The 19,502-nt window shown below is 41.1% G+C and overlaps 1 protein-coding gene across 12 annotated transcripts in view; it reads left to right on the forward strand.

The window, feature by feature from the left end:
• Positions 1-231: 231 nt before the first annotated feature.
• The window catches only part of Dock7 (dedicator of cytokinesis 7), a 187,927-nt gene continuing 168,656 nt past the window's right edge, over positions 232-19,502 (forward strand). For all 12 annotated transcript variants that reach the window (XM_063259552.1, XM_063259559.1, XM_063259570.1 and 9 more), the window contains exons 1-2: positions 232-507; positions 15,022-15,127. In XM_063259552.1, coding sequence (XP_063115622.1) covers positions 470-507; positions 15,022-15,127 — 144 coding nt within the window. In that variant the 5' untranslated portion in view covers positions 232-469. The remainder of the gene's footprint in view (positions 508-15,021; positions 15,128-19,502) is intronic.

Raw genomic sequence — 19,502 nt, forward strand, 5'->3', positions numbered from 1 at the left:
AGGCAGGAGCTTGGCAGAAGGGCAGCGCGGCGAGGACGCGGCACCACATCTGTATCCGTGCCATAAAGGAGCGAGGGGCTCGGCGAGCGTCCTGAGAACAGGGCTGGGCTCTGGGTGTGACCTCGGAGAAGGCCTTGTCCCGGAGCGTCCCGGGCCTCGGGGCTGCTTCCTTCGGCAGGGACGAAGAGGTCCGGGGGGAAGGGCACGGGGCGGGGGTCCCCCCTCAAAGGCGCGGCCCCTCCCCCTCCGGCCTCCCCTCCCCCCTTTCCTTGAGCCCCGCCCCTCCCCTCCCCCCGGGCGCCCCCGCCCCGTGCGCGCGCCTCCGCGGAGCTTTACGGCGGCCGGGCGGGCACCGGCCCAGCCCGGTCCTGAGGCGCGCGGCGGGCGGAACCCGGGGACGCGGAGGGCCGGGGAAGGCGGAGGGAGGGACGGAGGGACCGGGAGGCGGAGGCACCGCGGACGCCGCGCCATGGCCGAGCGCCGCGCCTTCGCCCAGAAGATCAGCAGGTCCGGCGCGGGGTTCGGGGGCGGCGGGGTGGGTGTGGGGCCCAGGGCCCGGAGGCGGCGGGGTGTGGGCCCGCGCGGCCTAGCGGGCGGCCGGGCCGAGCGGGAGCGGCAGCTGGCGGGGGCGGGCGCAGCGCGGCCTGGAGTCTTTGTGTCCCCGCCGCCCGCGCTCTGGGCGCCACCCCGCGCCGGCGCTCGGTCCCGGGCGGCGTGGGCCCCACGAGGCAGCTGCGGGGACGGGGGGAGGGCGCGGCCCGGCGGGCAGGCCCGCGGCCCTGGTCGGGGAGGACGGCCGGGGGTGGGGGCGAGGGACCTAGGGTCCGGCGAGGGGCCTTGGGGGCCCGGGGCAGGGTCCGCGGGCCGGAAGCGGCGGGGCCGACACCCCCAGCGCCAGTCGGGCGGCGTGGGCAGGAGCCTGGTCTCCCATCGGGCGGCGGGCCCTAAGTGTTGGTGCTTGAGTGAAAGGCACGGGACCGTGCTGCTTTCGACGAAACCCCGTTTCTTCGAATTATGGTACCCTAAGAAAGAAAACGTGACATACATGTCTGTTGGAAGCCACCGTGTTTCTGTGGCGCTGAGTCTGTTGAGTTTTTAGACGCCCCGTCTTCCCGTGCTTTAACTTTTGACACCTTTTTCATTTCAGCTTTGTGCCTCTTGTTTTTTTAATATTTATTTACAACACGTTTCCTCCTTAGAGCCAGTGGAGAGCAAAGGCTGTGTCAAACTCTGAAACGAGCTTAAATTCTGTTATTTTCTAACTTGGCGCCTTGAGCATGTTGTCGAAATCCCCTCCATTGCCGGTTTCCTCACCTGAGAAATGGGACAGAGCAGTAGTAGGTGGCTCACAGTGTAAGGTGCACGGCCACCCTGGCTACTCCCCAACGCTTCTGACAGTACAGAGTTGGGATGGGAAATTGCTTTTTTTCCCCCCTGAAGTAATGCCATTTTAAATGATACAGTGACACATCTTTGATGTTAATTTCTCTTTAATAGAACTGAAGTTTGTCTCTGAACACTGTGTGCTAAGTCCACAGGACAGATGCGGTCTCTACGGAGCCTGCCCTCCACTGTGGGTTTGTCAAATGGGATCGGCCCCAAGGAAGAGGGAAAGGGTTAATTAGTTGTGCAGGATAGACCGAAGCGTTCTAAAGTGAGGGCAGAGCTCTGCTCTGAGCCGGGACCTGGAGGGGATGTGGTGGTGGGGAAGCTGAGGTGGCTGGATGAGGGGCTGCCGCAGGAGAAGATGAGCCTGGAGGGAAGTGAGTGCGTTATGGCCGTGTTGATGCTGAGGGGCTTAGGAATCACTGGTTATTGGAGTGAATGGAAAGCACCAGACGCGCCTGGGCTGGAGATTGGGGAGTTGGCAGCAGGTAGGTGGTGACTGAAGCCAGGGGAGCAGAGGAGGCCATCTAAGGAGGGAGAGCTAAAGGCTTGGCCAGGAGGAAGAGCAGGACAGCACCGCGCCAGATCCAGGAATGACTGAGTGCTTGCGAGAGGCAAAGCACTTTTCTGTTAGCAAGTACAATTGAATGAGTCTGAATCAGCTCCCGTTTTCCTTCTGTTTCCCACTAGAGGAAGCTTGGCTCAAATCCTGGAGGTAAAGCGAGCTTGAGGGCCTGGCGGCTCCGGTGAAAACTTGGTCCATTTTGTTTCATTTCTCCAAGAGTAGGGGGCAGTAGTGGGGCCGACTTCACAATGCTGTGAGGAGTGAAGAAGTCAGCACCTCTGAAGTGCTCACAATAGTGTTCTGTGTGTAGTAAGTGTTTAGTAAATAGCAGCTATTTTTATTACGATAGCAATGTGGTTTAGAAACTTTTCCGAAGAGAGTTCTGTGATGGGAAGTATAGGAAATCTGTTGCTTTCCAAAAAGCCTCTTGTTTTCTGAAAACTTTTTTTTTTTTAAGTTCATGATTGTTTAGAAAGCTTTACTTTAAAAAGAATTATATTGATCTCTTTCTGACTTTTTAAAAAGAACTCTTTGAATTTTGTGCTGTTATTCTTTTGACTGATTTGGTGATCTCTGAAAGCCCTTTATTCATGTCTTACTGAAGAGCAGTGTGAGTATTTTCATACCGAATACTCACCTTTTGCTGTCTGAGCACTCTGATTTTTGAGGACAGGGTCTGTGTATCTGTGAAGTGTTGAATATCTGTAGGTGAATGATTTGAAATTTTGTTTGGATTATTGGGTTTTACCTGTTGATATTCAGCAGGAGGATGAGCATGTGTGCACTAAAACACATTTTACCCTCAAAGGAGGAAACTATAGTAAATATATATAGGCTCCAGGGTCAGAATGCACAGGCTGAATTTCACCTATAATACATAATACATTCACATAATAGCTGAAACTCAGCAGCTGATCTAAAATGAGCCTTGGTTTTTTTCATAAGAAAAATGGGGATAAAATCTTCTCTAAAATTAATGTAAAAATTAAGCAAGTTAATACATGTGAAACATCTGTACAGGGAACGTTAGCAGTGAAAAATCCTTAACAACTGCTGTTATTCCTTTTAATTTGCAATTATTATTACTATGATTTTCTAGGTGGAATTAAGGGCTAGAAGAAGAGGTATTATTTGTGTAAGTTGAGACTTAAACCCTGGGCCTCTGATTTCAAATATCATACTTTTTATTTGATTGTATTTTCTACAACATATTTTTCAGGGTACCTCTAAGTTTTTGAACAGTGCCTCTCAACAGTCTAAAAATGATGTTTTCATTGGTCAGCTGTTATTTAAAGAAGCAGAATTTAGTGGAGGGTTTTTGTTAGATCTTTAGGTATGAGTAAAGTGTCAAATCAGTAAGATTTCTTGGAGAGAGGCTTAACATCTCAGTGCTTTCAGCCTTGTGTTTGTTAATGACACTGGCTGCATAAAACCTACCTTTCAGACTGCAGAATCTGCTTGTTCCCTTCAAACTTCCAAGTATTACTAACTGCTTCAGGGTGGCCTATTTTCTCTCTTTGGATGCATACATTTCCCTGATCTTCTGTTGGGTTCATCTCACGAATTCTATTTTATGTGTGTGATGCTAAGGAGTTGAGCCCAGGGTCTTGTGCATAGTAGACAAAGACTCTTCTTCCACTGAGCTGCAGACCCAGCCTGTGTCGCACTAATTCCTCAGGCTGAATAGCTAATCTACTTTTCTTCAGGAGCACAGCACTGTTAGGAGGAGACTGGAACCATTCAAGGTGGACCTGTATTAATGTCTTAACTTAGGTGAGGTTTCCTGTGTATAATTTCGCCTACTACTCTTGTTTCTGTACTTCATCCTTGACTGAAAAGTTCGAGTCTAATGCGAGTCCTTTATTTTAATCTAAGCATACTGCTGTCTCAGCACGTTATTCAACCATCTTTGCCTTGGGCTGGAGGAGTCTTTTGTCCCTAAAGCTGATTTGTGTTACTATACTTCGAAACCCATTCCTTGCCTCTTCCCTTAGAACCTTGATTTCTCTACTTTCCCTTTTCCTTTTTAATATCTTTAATCCTTTTTGTGGACCTGTTCTGTAAGCCACAAGACTTATTATGCCTTTTTCATCATAAAACAGCACCATCGTATTTTTAGCCACCCAGTTAATTCTCCCTCTTTCTTTTCTGGTCACCTTCTGTGTAGGTGGTATAGCCATGTGACTAGGTCCTGGTGGTTCTCCTCTTTGTGAATCCTTGGGCTGTGTGGCTGTGTTTACCTTTTATATGCCCAAACTATAGAACCCTTTGACTTTTTCCCCTCTTATTACTGGTTTCCTGAGTTACTTTTCTTCTGCTTGCTCATGTGCCCCACTTTTTTTTCTGGTAGTGAGGATTTAACCCAGGGAGCACTGAACTAATGTGCTTCACCAGAAATACGACCTAGCTAGAAAATAATCAGCCTTGACAGCTAGAGATCAAAAGTGCCAGCCAAGCCCCATGAGCCTGTCTTTGCCTTACCTGCCCTACTGAGTGTGCACTGAACAAGAGAATATGATGAATTTTTGTTCTCTAGTTTTCAAGGTTTATTTTTTTTATGCTAGGTCTTATTTGCAGGGAAAGAATATGTTTTCATTCTCCTCTTAAAAAGTTTATTTCTTTTTTATTTTTGAGGCAGGGTCTTGCTAAGATGCCTAGGCTGTCTCAAACTTGGTATCTTCCTGCCTCAGCCCTCAGGTAGTCCTATTATGTTACAGGCATGCACCATTGTGCCTGGCCTCTTGGTCATTTTTATACTGCTAAGATTCTTTAATGCCAGGTCTGAGTCGTGATTTTCCACCTCTAGTATCTAGCAGTGTCTTGAGGGTACTGGACGCACAAGAGCTGCTTGAATGAAGCTACTTTGCCACCTGGGCATGTGTTTCATTCCTGTAACAGGTGACTGCAGTGGAGTTACAGCTGGTCTACCCTCAAGTTCAGACCTGGTGTAGAGTGTCCCCACGGCACAGGCACAGCTGTGTCATAGCATTCTTTTTTTTTTTTTTGGCACTGGGGATCGAACTCATGACTGCATGCTTGCAAGGCAGGTGCTTATGCTGCTGAGCTAAACCCCCAGCCCCAAGCACAGAGTGATTTCTTTGAGTGTGGAGCACAGACTTGCTGTGTCATGGTCTAACCAGATCGTGGTCTTGTTGACTAACCCTGCAGCTCACTGTCCTCCAAGCAACCTGGCGCGTTCCCTGTGCTCCTACAGATGCTGCGCTTATTTCCAGCTCTGCGGCAGTTTTACTGCTGTTTCTTTGGGATGGTTCTGTCTTCGAAGTCTGGCCCCTTCTTCAGATGACCAGTCCACCATCCTGACTTTTGGTGTAACCAAGTCTTTGTTCTTAAGGCTTGCCACCTGTAAAATCATTCATAAGCAGTATTCTTTCTTGCTATTCTGAAGGGAGTATTGTGTGTTTGTATGCTTTGCTGTCTTGTGCTTTTGAACATAGTATTTGTGAGATTCAGTCATGGTATTGTAGTGAAAGTTTATTCATTTTCACTGTTGTACAGTATTTCACTATATGAAAACACAACAATTTTATCTGTCCCGCAGTAGAGGAACATTTGGATTATTCTTCCAATTGGGAAGAATATTCCATAGGATATAGCTGAGTATCACTGAGGATATAGCTGAGTAGCATAAGCACCTGCCTGGCAAGTGCATGGTTGTAAATTTATTCCTGCACCCCCCCCCCCCCCAAAGGCAGGGTTGGGGATTTAGCTCAGTGGCTCAAATGCCTGCCTAGCAAGCACAAGGTTGTGAACTCAACAGAAAAAGAATATTCCTGTCAACATTGCTAGCATTCATGTCCCTGAGTTTCTCTAGAGCAGTGATGGTGAACCTTCTAGAGCTTTCAGTGATGACAAACAGCTGGCTGCTCTAGCACTGAGCTAGGGTTGTACTTAGCTGTGTAGTTGCTAGACCATGGGTGTTTTATTGTATATCACACTGATTTTATTTAGTATCCAGTTTACCTGGTAGTGCCAAACTCTTCTAAAGTAGCATTTTGGTCCATTGATCTGTTAAGCATCTTTGTTCCAGCTACTGATGATCTAAAGATTAGCCAGCTTTGGGATTTAGTACACCAGCTTTAGAAAAATAGCTTGGCTGCTCTTAGCCCTTTCATTTTCCATGGAAATTTAAAACCCACCAAAAATTATAAGAAAGCAAGCCTGACAGAATCAAAACCCTGTTAGAATTTGATTGAGATTGTATTGAATCTATGTGTCAGTTTGGGGGAGAAATGATAGCCTTTTGATAGTTTCCAATCAATGATGCATGGTATGTTTCTGTATATAGGTCTTTAAAAATATACAGTGAAGCTTTATAGTTTTCTCTGTAATATTCTTGAATATCTTGAGATCTGTTCTTAGGCGTAATAGTTTTATATCCAGCTATGCTTTGCTAACCAGAATTTTAAAAACTTATTCGCAGGTTTCTTTGATTAGGACACCTTTATCACTTGGGCATCCTGAAGTTTTGTTTCTTCCTTTCCAACTCCAGCAGCTGATTTCTTGGTCTGTAGAACCAGATGAGAGGAATGCAAAGTTTCTCAGCATAAGGAAGGGTTTGTTTAAGGAGACGGAAATCATAATTATACTGAGTTGATCCTTACACAATATATATGTATTGAACTTTTCTAAAAAAGAAAAAATCAGTTGGGTATAAAATGTAGGCACATATTTCTTGATATTGAAATTTGTTTCATTGATCTGTAGGTCTATTTTCATACCAGTTTCACACTGTTCTGATTACTGTTGCTTTATAGTATGTTTAGAATGAAGTGTGAGTCTTCCAGTTCTTTTATTTCAAAATCGTTTTGGTAGTTTGGATTTTTTGGTATTCCTGAAGATGTTTTAGGATCAATATCAATACAAAGCTTGCTAGATTCTGCAGTAATCCTTTTGGAATTTTTGAAGCTGTTGCCTTGAAGCTGTGGAGCAGCCTGAGTAGTATTTGCCCTCTGAGTAGTACTGAGTCTTTTAGTCCATAGAAAATGGAGCATCTAAGCCGGGCATAGTGGCTGACGCCTGTAATCCCAGCACTCCATAGGCTGAGGTAGGAGGATCATTGAGTTCAGGACCAGCCTGGGCTACAAAGTGAGCTCAAGGCCAGCCTGAACTGCATAGCGAGACGCTGTCTCAAAAAGACAAAAAGAAAAAAGAAAAAAGAAAGAAAATGAAAATGGAGCATCTGCTTATTTATTTGGGGTCTTGTTTAACTTCTTTCAGCAAGGTTTTGAAATTTTCAGTATTTTGGTCTTGGATTTATTTTGCTAAATTTCTAAATATTCTTTGATATTTTCATAAATGGAATTTTAAAAATTGGTCTGTTATTAGTATATTTGAATACTATTGATTTTTGAAAGTTAAGCTAACATCCTCGGGCTTTGCCAAACTTGTTTGTTCTGTTAGTTTTTCATGGGTTCCTTTGAACTTCCCTGTATATGGTCTAACTTGTCTATATGTAAAGACAGTTTTATTTTGTCTTTTATGGTCTGAACACCTTTACTTTCTTTCTTTTTCCTCTGCTTCACTGACTGGAGCCTCAGTGTACTGCTGACCAGGAGTGGGAGCAGGTAGCTTGCTGTTGTCCTGATCAAAGGGAGGCAGATGCTGTAAGACAGGGAAGGAGAGGATGGAGATTTGACAAGTATTAAAGTAAACAGAATTAAATAGGACTTAGGAACTATGTAATTTACACCAGGATAAATTTCTATGTTTATGGGTAATAAGATTCTGCCTTTATTTTTTATGAATTAGGGTGAAACTAAACATAAAAATCTCTTTGGGGGCAGATTAGCTTTTTAAAATGTTAATTTTGGCCAGGGAGTTAGCTCAGTGGCATAAGCGCCTGCTTTGCAAGCGTAAGTTATGAGTTTGATCCCCAGTACCAAAAAAAAATTTTTTTTTGATTAGTACATATTTGTAGTACTTGATTATATTCATTGTGTGGAGGTATTTTATATATATATGTATATATTTTGAAAGGTTTTTAAAAATCCTCTGTCCTTTCCCCATTTGCAAACAATCTCTCTCACTTTTTCCTTTGAGCTATTTTTTATTTTGCTTTTTAGTTTACTAATACTTTAGGCTTCTCATACAAGAGAAGCCACACCTTATTTAAACTAATGTGTCTGATTTTTTTTTACATAGCATTATGGTCTCTAGGTGGATTAATATTACAGTAGCAGGCTTAGGTTTTTGTTACTAATTTTGGGTTATTGTTAATATTTATTGATGCTGCGTTTTTAAGTTTTTTCCCCCTGTAGTTAAAATTTACTGTGTGTTCTGAAGATGTCATTACCATTTGTCAGCTGAGGAATTGGAAATAGTGAAGTGCTGTTGATCATTGGGTTAGAGGCACCCAAGACTCCTTAAGACAGCGCTTTATAAATCTTTGACCTGAATGTTACCCTAAAATAGTGTCAAGTGGGCTATAGGAGACATGACATAGCCCCCTCAGAAGAGAAGTCATGTTTAAATGCTACATGTATTGTGTAGAAATTACTTCTGTTCTTTTATTTCACATATCCACCCATGTACTTTTTAGTTTTTTTTAGCCTTTAGTGGATATTTGGTCTAGTTGTCTGTGTTCCTAAGGACTTTAACTAGGCCACCTTCCAAGTGATACAAAAATAATGCCTCAAATCTGTTTCCTTTAGCCATCTATCAAAATGTAGGAAACCGATTGTAACAGAGGTGGTAGTGATTATGTTTGTATTCTGTTAGTATAAGCAGTGGATAGTTTTCACTGGGTATCTTTAACTAACCTTGTAAGCTGGGTTTTGGAAAATAGAGAAATCATTTACATAAAGTTTAGCTAGAACCATTTGTTTTGGAAACTTACTCCATGGAAAGAGTTACACAGAGCTGAATTCAAATCTTGCTTGCCTTTCATAGAGTTAAGCAAGTGAATTCATTTTTGAAATTTATTTAAAAATACCTTTTTTTACCCCTCAGTACAAAATAGTACGCTGTTAGCAGGTGTAGTGGTGCGCTCCTGTAATCCCAGCACCTGGGTGGCTGAGGCAGGAGGACTGCAAGTTCGAGGCCAGTTTGTGGTACACAGTGAGTTCAAGGCCAGCCTGAGCCACATAGTGAGACAGTGTCTCGAATAAACCAAAAATAGAACGTTGTTACAGAAAATTTGGAAACAGGGAAAGCCCCCCCGCCCCCCCCCCCCGCCCCAAAGATAAAATTGGCCCGTAATTCTCCATTCAGACGAGAATTCCTACCCTTCTGGAGCTTGCATTTAGGGATAATCTTTGCAAAATCTACAACAGCCTTAATGTTCACCAGTAGAAGCTGGCTGAGTGTGTTCCAGTTTATCCATAGAGTGGACTCCGCAGCAGATAAAAGGGAAGTAGTGGAGAGGCTTGCTGGACTGCGTTCCTGATCTTGGCTGTGTTCCTCAGTTAGTGACCATAATAGGGGCTTCAACATCCTCGTGGTGTAGCAGGAGTCTCTTAGCCTTTTTGGAAGCAGTGACAAGTTTTGTGAAGACAGGTTTTACATGGATGGGGAGATTAGTTTCTTTTTTAGTTAGTGTTGTGTTTGTGATGTGTAGTTACTTTCTCCTGCACTAGCATCTTTGCCTCAGCTCCACTGAGGTCTTTAGGTGTCACAAGGAATGAGACCTCGATGCCTATAGATCTCGTGAATGTGCGGATCACAGTTGAGTTCTTACTTGAAGGCGATGGCTGTCATTACAGAGGAAGTTTCAGTTGCATGCTGCACACCTGCAGTGCACCCAGTTCCTACCAGACGACTGACCAGGTGGTCTGTCTGTAGCACAGGCTTGGGGATTTGGCTGCGTAGTCCTTGCTGCATAGCATTTTCCTGCAGAGAGATTAGGTGTGACACACAGTACTTTACGCAGAAGGTGGCACATGGCGAGTGCTTGACAAATGCAGCTGTTACTGTTTCTGCAGAACTGGAAATGGAACTGCTGGCCTTGCCTGAGCTAGGCAAGTGCTCTGCCACCGAGCTGTATCCCAGCTCTTATTATTTCAGTTTGAGACAGAGTCTTGCTCAGTTGCTAGGCTGGCTCGAATTTGATTCCTTTAGTGGCTCCCCAGTGGCTGAGATTACAGGAATGAACCACTGGACCTGATAGTAGTAGGGTGACTATTTTTGTGTGCTGATATGGAAAGATTTCCAAGATACATTGAAATGTGTATAATGTAAGGTATTAAGGAGAGTTTACTATTTTATATCATTCGTGCACATGGAAAAATACGGATTTCTTATGTGTGTGTGGATGTATAAATACCTTTCCAGGAAAATATTGAGTGATATATTTAAGGTATAGGCCTGGAGATTGGAAATAGAAGGAAGATTTCCCTTTTTTTTTTTTTTTTTTTGTCTTTTTCGTTTTTATTGGTACCAGGGATCGAACTCACGACTGCCTGCTTGCAAGGCAGGTGCTTATGCCACTGAGCTAAATCCCCAGCCTCTTCCCTTTTGTTTGTTTTTTTTTTTTTTTTTTTTTTTTTGGTCTTTTTCATTTTTATCGGTACCGGGGATCGAACTCACGACCACCTGCTTGCAAGGCAGGTGCTTATGCCGCTGAGCTAAACCTCCAGCCCCTTTCCCTTTTGTTTTTACATTTCTATTTTTAGTTTTCTTTTTGGGAGCTTTGAGATTTTAATGGCATGCACATATTCTTTTTATGTAGTTTGCTTTAAAGATTTCTTCCTTAAATCACAGTTTTGTTTTTGTGGTTTTTTTTATTGGTCTTTTTCCCATAGTGGAGCTTATGAAAATGGAGAGTTGATGGAAACATAAATGGATGTGGCCAGGAGGAAGGTTTTTCATGTCATAATTAGTAGCATAAATAACTGCAGAATTTCGACCTATTTTTTTTCCTCTTTGCAGTTAATAGCTTTTTAGAAGTAAAAAAGAATTGTTTTGCTTTATGATGAACAATCGCTCGGATTCAGCATAAGTAATTCTTGGCAAATACTTATAACTCAGATCAGGACTTACATTTATTTATCATATTTCTTTCTTGCATTCTTGGAATCATAGTGTGGTTAAGCGATCTTGGTTTTTGGAAGATTTCCCCATTCCCTTTCCATAGTGTTTTCATGAGCCTTTTCAAGATTTCCCCATTCCCTTTCCATAGTCTTTTCATATCTTCTTTTCAGAGATATTAGTGTATTACATCTCTTGTCCAAGTTGCAAGTGTTTTTATTGCTATTAATAGCTCAGTTTGCAAAAGGTTCTTGTTGCATTATTGCATTTTATTTTCAAATTTTTACTATTGAAAGCTCTTTTGGGACATTATGTTATGTAGACATTTGTAATGAGGATTATCTTTTTGTCTGTTACTAAACAAAGAATCTCTTTTTGAAGTAACTATTTCATTTAGCTTCTCATTTTAAAATGTTAACATCTGGAATCATCAGTTAATTGGTGGTATGATGGCTGATTGGCAGGGTTTTCTTTCTTAGCTATTTATGCAGTAATGTCATATCTCTGTAATTAATGATATCTAGAATTTGATGAAATATGAAATACAACAGTTTGCATTTCATGAAGTTTGGCCCCAGAGACACTGAGGTAATGCTGAGATTGATAGATAAAGTTGAGTAGCATTGATTTAGACACAGAATATTTGTTCTGGGCGTCTCTCATTTTAGAGGCTTTTTGTTTTGCATTCTTATTTCAGTTTTGACAAAAGAATCAGCGTGTGAAGACTTTAAACATCATAATGAGCCTGTAATCGCACCATTTGGGAGGCTGAAGCAGGAAGACTCTCTGACCAGCCTGCCCTATATAGTGAGTTCAAGCCTAATCGACGTAGTGAGACCATGTCTCAAACAAAACAACACAAAACTAACCCCCAAAACTAGTGCTAAACATAATTATCAATACCCACATTAGACAGAATTAGAGGCCTAATTGAACTCTTCACAGAGCAGAATGTTCATGTCTTCTCACAAATAGGTTCTATAGTTTGCCTTTTGCTTCTTCTCAATCAGTCCTCTTCAGAAATTTCATTCCTAGCCAGCTTTCAGCTCTTAAAACTGTTCTCTTGATGCTTTTGTTTTTCTACCATGTCTGTACCAGTTAACCCTGTGTGTATGTGTGTGTTCATGTGTGTTCATTAGGCTTTTTTGGTGAGCAGATTTAGGTTTACAGAAAAATACGTGGAAATTGACTGTTCCAGAATACCCTGTTTCTCCTGTTATTAACATCCCATGTTAGAGTACTACATTTGTTATGATGGACATTCACATCCATTGTTCCTAACTAGAGCCCACAGATTACATTTGCTTCTATACTTGACATAGTTTTACGTCGCTTGTTTAGCTTTTTTTATTTTTAACCACTGAATATTTCAGTGCATGGTTATATCTACATACATATATGCTTGTTCATCCTTTCACTCATTGAAGGACAGCTTCGTGCTTTGAAGTTTTGGCAGTTATGAATAATAATTTAGGCTGGGTAAATACCTGTAATCCCTACACTAGGAATGCTGAGGCAGGAGGAATCCCGTGAGTTTGAGGCAAGCCTAGAATTCATAGTTTGAGGCCAGCCCACATTGTATCCCTCTCTTAAAAAAATCAAGGGAGGGGGAGAATAATGATTTAGCCTTTTAAAACGTAATCTAAATTATCTCAAGTCTTCTGTAAAGAAAATTTGAGCTGATTCAGTATCTTGAACCTTAAAAGTCTTTTACTGTTGAACCAAAAAAGTACTAATGACATATTCAGCTCATGATAATGGGCAGTAAATGTGAGTGGAATGATTGAAAGTGAAAGAAAGAAGAGTACTAAAGTGAGGAATTGGGGGAAGACACTGAGTCTGGGTAAAAAATTTTTTTTTTTTTTTTTTTTTTGTCTTTCTCCTTTTTATCGGTATCAGGGATCGAACTCATGACTGCCTGCTTGCAAGGCAGGCGCTTATGCCACTGAGCTAAATCCCTAACCCTGAGTCTGGGTAATTTTTGAGAAATGAGATATTTTGAAGCTGAACGAAGAATTCTAATGGGATCAAGATGTTTATGGCTTTGGATTTAACCATTAACTTGAGAGCAGTCCAAAACAGAGCTGTCGTCAAGCTGGTTTATGTGTTATGTGTTAACAGAAGATAGATTTTATAAAAAGATGTGATTGCTAGGTTATGTGTTAATAGAAGATAGATTTTATAAAAAGATGTGATTGCTTGATCATCATAGGTGGAAATTATTGACATGAGGAATCTACAGAGTGGTCTTTAGTCTGTACTTTAGTTAATATCATCTGTTTAAAAAAACTGACTGATACTAGTGTACAGAGTTACCCAGGTGCAGAATGTATTGCTCACTGAATGTTTTGTAGTTTTGTAGAATATGAGGTATATGGAGATTTATGAGCTGTAAGTTCTTTGAATGTCTAAAATATTTTTTTGTTTAGAAAGCTTTTTTATTTAAGTTTATTTGAGAATCCTACTATGCCCCTACGGTCAACAACTACTTTGAAATCTGGGGACTTCTGCACTCTTAATTGAAGTTTAATTTGAACTGTAATTGGTTTTTCAGTTAGAGATTTATCTGTTGGGGCTGGGGATTTAGCTCAGTGGCATAAGCGCCTGCCTTGCAAGCAGGCAGTCGTGAGTTCGATCCCTGGTACCGATAAAAAGGAAAAAGACAAAAAAAAAAAAAAAAGAAAGAGAGATTTATCTGTTAAGTTATAGCAATGCCTTTGTGGTTACTCAGTTTGTAAGTTCAGAAATAGTGTTATTTATATTTACAGGGTATAAACATTCTGTACAGCATACAGGAAACATGCAAAAATAAATAGGAAAGTACAAGCAAGATTTGATAAATGTTGTAAGTTTTTAAAGAAGTGTAATACAGTTTTTAGCTGTAATGAGTCAAGAAGTCTCCGTGAAAATGACGGCATTTGAGTCTTTACCTTTAAAACCAGTTAAGATTGGGTTGGTCCATATAAGAGGCAAAAAGCAATCGAGAGAGCAGTTCATGTGCATGCACAGGAATTTGGAAGACTGGAGAGATAATAGAGTCAGGGTACGGAAAGCTTATTAGTGCTGGGGTACAAAGGCATTTTTATTAAGTAGAGGAGAGTTTTCTGGGGCAGGAATGAGGAGCTAGTAATATTAGAAAGGAGGTTGCTGTTTTTTCTTTTATTGTACATATGTTGATTTGTTTATAAAATATTTTAGAATTAACTTTGTATCTTTAAAATTATATATACGTATCTTTTTATAGCTTCTACTTTAATATGGTAAGAAAAGCCTTATTTAAATTGGCTGTTAACTTTTATCCTGTATCAGGATTGAGTTATGTTTTTTTTTTATTTGATTTTATTTTGAAAGTATACAACAGAACAAGACAGAATAAAGCCAACTAAGATCGTACAGTGAAATTGGTATGGAACTTCACAGAAGGTTACCGGGATAACAGAAATAGGTATCACAGTAGATTTGGTTGTTCTTTCAATCACGTATATAAAAATGAAATGAAATATAGGACACAATAGAACTTATTAAAACAGAATATTGAATAGAGCAGTACCATTAATCAGAAAAGAGCAAAACAGTAATAAAAATATTGGCCTTCAAAGAGATGGTAGAAGGAAGTCCCCCTTATTTGCTATGTCAACCTTCCAGGAGACACTCAGATCTCTGGTTCCCATTTGCTAATGGGCGGGGGGAGAAAGGGAATAGGGGAATGGGATATTTGGTTCTAGGTTGCGCATCAGCATCAGTAGGTTCACTATTGCTTAGCAAGGAGGCAGGCTGGTTGTTTAGTTTCACAGCATCCTAAGTTCCAACGTGGCGTGGATCTCAAGAGCTGCTGCTAGTTCTCCCCCTGGAACAGCCGCAGTTTGCCAGACCACCACCGCTTACCAGGGAGGGGTAATTTTAATGTAGTTTTAATGTAATTTTAAGTTAGAAAATTATTTCTTGAAATACTTTATGCATTTATGGTCTTGTTAATATACTGATACCTTTAAAATGAAGCTTTAATATACTTAAATTCCTTTAATTTTAAATACAATTATTAGTAAATTTTTAAATGTAGATAATATGTTTTCTTTTTGTTGTAGAACTGTGGCAGCTGAAGTTAGGAAGCAGATCTCTGGACAGTATAGTGGTTCTCCTCAACTGCTTAAGAACCTCAACATTGTCAGCAGTATCTCTCACCACACCACAGTAAGTAGCACGTTCAGACCATGGTATGGTGTAGGCGTGTTGCTGAATGGGCAGTAGAACACAGAAAGGTAACAAACAGTAAACGGAGTGCTGCTGCTAGTCTTAGAGCCTTTCTTACTGCGACCTCACTCTTGGCATCTTGGCTGGGAGAGGGTAGCAGGGGTGTTCGAGAAGTGTTGGCTTCTTAGTTAACTCTAAACCTTTATATTCAGGAGCGAGTCAAATCTGGAGTTTTATATTTAAAACTTTGAAGACCCAGGATGATTCTGAATGTGAAAATAAAGGAATCCAGTTTAGAAATTGACAGTAAAGTAAATTTAAAAATTATATTGGGTGTATAACATTACCTGTACTCTCTAATAAAAAGAAATGCATATTCATTATTTTTCAGAGACAAATAAATATTCTCATTAAATAAGCTGGTACAAAGATAATCAGTTTTGATAAAACTTCCTGTTATATTAGGGATATGAACTTAAACATAACCTCAGTTTGTCTTAAAATGAGAGATCGAGGGGGCTGGGGATTTAGCTCAGCTGCATAAGCCCCTGCCTTGCAAGCAGGCAGTCGTGAGTTCGATCCCCGGTACCGGTAAGAACGAAAAAGACAAAAAAAAAAAAAAAAAAAAGAGAGAGAGATCATTTCTAAAATTTCAAATACTGAAAAACTAAAGAAGTAAAGTGATAAGGTATTGTTATACATTAATATTTTTCCAGGATACAAAAATCAACATTTAAAAAATCAATAGCTTTTCCATAACCAATAATGACCTAACAGAAAAAAATCAGGAAAATAATTCCAATCACAGTAGCTTCCAAAAAAGAAAAGAAAACAAACAAAGCAGGACCCAACAGCCAGTGAAGTTAAAAGACCTTTACAGTGAGAATTCTGGGTCACTGAGGAAAGAAATTGAATGAAACATGAACGGATGGAAAGACGCCCACGTTCATAGAGCAACGGAATTACCGTTGTTAAAATGGACATGTTACCAAAAACAGGCCACAGATTCAGTACTGTGCCTATCAAAATTCCAGTGACATTATTCACACAACTAGAGAGGGTAACTCTGAAGTTCATATAGAAACACAAAGCACTCAGAATAGCTAAGGCAGTTTAAGCAAAGAGCAATGTGAGAGGCATCAAATACATGATAACTGTTTCAGATTGTGCTTAAAAGCTGTAGGAAAAGCAGCAGCATAGTGTTGCTACAAAAATGAGCAAACATAGACCGTGGAATACAATGGAAGACACAGAAGCAAGCCCAAACACAGCTGTCTGACTCTTCAGGAGAAACCAAAAATGGAGAAAAGGTAGCCTCTAAACAGATGGTGCAAGAAACCTGGGTGTCCACATGAAGGAGGTTGAAACTGGCTCCCTCTCTAGGGCTAAGCCCTGAAATACTGAATCTGCTGGAAGAAAACATAGGACGACGAACAGTTGAAGCTGTAGATACAGGCAAAGACTTCCTGAATAGGACTCCGTAGAACAGGAAATAATAGCGACAAATGACACCACCTCCCATGAAATATGGGATGCAAGGAAGGGGACAACAGAGTAAGAGAACCTACAGGATAAGAGGACGTCTTTGCCAGCAGCTGTTTCAGCAGAGGATTAAGAGTGTAGAGAGTGAACTCCAGGGACTGAACACTGGCTCATGGGAAAGGGAGCAAGAGATGGAGGGGCTGGGGAGAGGAGGGAAAGGGCACTTACCAAGAATTAAGATGTGCTGTATGTACCAGCTCTCCACAGTGATTGCAATTGTTATTTACTAATGTGCTAATAAAAATAACTAAAAAAATAGTTGTACAGACTTTAAAAAACAATCAGCCCAAACAGTAACTGAGTAAATGAATTGAGCAAACACTTCTTAAAAACAGTATTTCAAAGGTCAATAAGTACCTGAAAAAAATGTTTAAGGTCTTTAGCCCCTAGGGAGATGCAAATCAAATCTGCACTGAGATTTTGTCCTACGCCAGTAGGGAGGGCAATGAGATGATTACCAGATCAGTAACTGCTGGCAAGGAGGGGCTAGGGAGGGGAGGGACATGTGGCCTTGTGGGCGGTGGGAATGTAAATTGGTGCGGCTGGCCAGGCAATGATGGGAGGTTCCTCAAAACAAAGCAGAACAGCTACCATGTAATCCAGCTGTACTGTTTTTGGTACACATCAGCAGCATTGAAGTCCATGTGGTATAGGGACACCCGCATTTCCCGTGTTTACTGTGGCGTGATTCACAGTAGCCAAGGGGTGGGATCAGCCAATTAGCCTAGCTGCCGTCCCCGGATGAATGGGTAGAGAACATGTGTATATACATAGTGGGGTATTACTCGGCCGTGAAGAAGAATGAATGTTATTTGCAGGAAGAGTCGAATTGGAGATCATCGTGTTAATTCAGACAAGTATCACATTTTCTCTAGTATGCTAAACCTGAAAAAGATACAAGTAGAAAGGAATCATATTACCAGGAAGAAGGGAATAAAGGAAAGGGAAAAAGGATAGATGGGCAGCCAATGGATGGATATACTTAAATACATACATGTGTATCGAAGCCCAATATTTTATAAAATTAATAGGCATTAATGTATTATAAACATTCTCTACTTAGCAATGAAAAGGTACTAACATGCTATGCCAGGGAAATGACAGTTTGCATGCTTATAATTTTGAATACTAAAATTTTAAAATGCGGAGTTTCCTTTTAATAACGTTAATATGAGTTTTGGAGAAACTTTAGAATATTTAGATTTTTGAGTGAGTTCAGTGTACATGGAGATGATCCTTCCAAATTGCTGTCAATGTCTTGAACATCTCTCCTCTGGGTAGTGTTACCTTGCATCCTGATTATGTCTCAGCTACTGGAAATTTTCATAGCCAGGTCTAGTTTGGTCATTATGAATACCTGTAGCTCATGTTTAATCTGCGTTTTCTGCGTCCCCTTCTAGTTGCTGCCTCGTATAGTTTTTGTTCCCTGGTTCTCTGACTCCACCTCTCCTTCTCCCCAGCGGGGAATCAGCTTCTCTGGTTCTTCAAGTGCAGTCCTTCAGTAATTCTCCCTTCTCTTTGTTATAACATCTCCCCTCACCCCGTTTACTGGATCATTCCTGTCAGTATTCAAACATGTTATTTCTCTTATTTAAAACAGAAAATCATGAATTCGTTTGCCCTAATTTTCTCACAGTCTATATCCCCAAAATTTCTTTGCAATAAACTTTCTTCGAAGTGTAGTCAGTGCTTGTTGGCTTAAATTTGTGTGTTATAGTCTCTCTGAAAAAGTAATGTTTAATTGAGAATCTTCAAGCCAGTTCACATTGACATTTTCTTATTTAATGGCAGTATTGCCACCACACTTCACAAAGCAACAGTAACTTTTATCCTCTGTAACAAAGTGTGTGTTGTCCCTTGCTTGTCTCCTCAGAGGGAATTATGTCAGATCATTGGAGTTCTTTTCTGTCTTTCTTTCCTCTTTCTTTTATCCTTTCCTAGCAAAGCAGTTTCTTCCAACTTTTATTTTTATGTCATCATCAACTTGTTAAGAAAATTGGATAAGTTGCTTTTTTTGTTTTTTGGGTTTTTTTGGTACGAGGACTTGAACTCAGGACCTTGCACTTGCCAGGCAGGTGCTGTGCCACTGAGCTATATCCCTGGCCCTGGATCAGTTTATTTGGAAGGAAGAATCGATTGTCTTATAGATTTATATGTGCTTTCTTGTAGACTTGTCTGTTTTCTTTGTTTCTTGTTAACTGGTTAGATTTTATTTCAACTTTTTAAAAAATGGACTTCTTGGGATATAATCCATATGTGTGCGATTCACCATTTTGGGGAATATAGTTCCATGGAATTTAGTTCATTCACCCATATGTGCAGCTATTACCTTAGTCACTTTAGAATGCTTTTATCACCTCCAAAAGAAAGTCCTTTAGCGCTTGTCCTATGGTTTAGATGACTAGATTTTCTACTCATCCTTTTTGGTGTCGCTCACCGCACAGTAGGTATGGCAGTCCCAGCGGCCTGTCGGACCTTCTGATCCTGTCCTGGTAGGGAGAGCTAAGTGTCTTGGTCTGTTTTTGGTTGGGTAGAAGCCTAGCTCCCCCTTGGCCTTTGCCACAATTTTTCGTGCCAAGCTTGGCTGGAGTAGAGCACTTGCCTGCCAGGGTTATGGATCGGGTTGAGGAGTTCTCTGGCTGCAAGTCTGGAATATTAAGGCAGAGAGAAGTTTGAGGTAACCCCTGGTTGTGCTGTTCCTTAGGTTCTGAGGACCCAGCCACGAGCCTGATTTTCATGTTTAGAGCCTTCTGTTTGCCTGAAGCGACTCTCCAGGACCATCCGTTGTACTTAGTAGGAAGAGTAGAACAGATGTGTCTACTGCATCTCTTTT

The sequence above is a fragment of the Cavia porcellus genome, unplaced genomic scaffold, assembly GCF_034190915.1.
Source record: "Cavia porcellus strain 051 isolate PalLab524CR breed Dunkin Hartley unplaced genomic scaffold, mCavPor4.1 scaffold_1, whole genome shotgun sequence".
Taxonomy (NCBI): domain Eukaryota; kingdom Metazoa; phylum Chordata; class Mammalia; order Rodentia; family Caviidae; genus Cavia; species Cavia porcellus.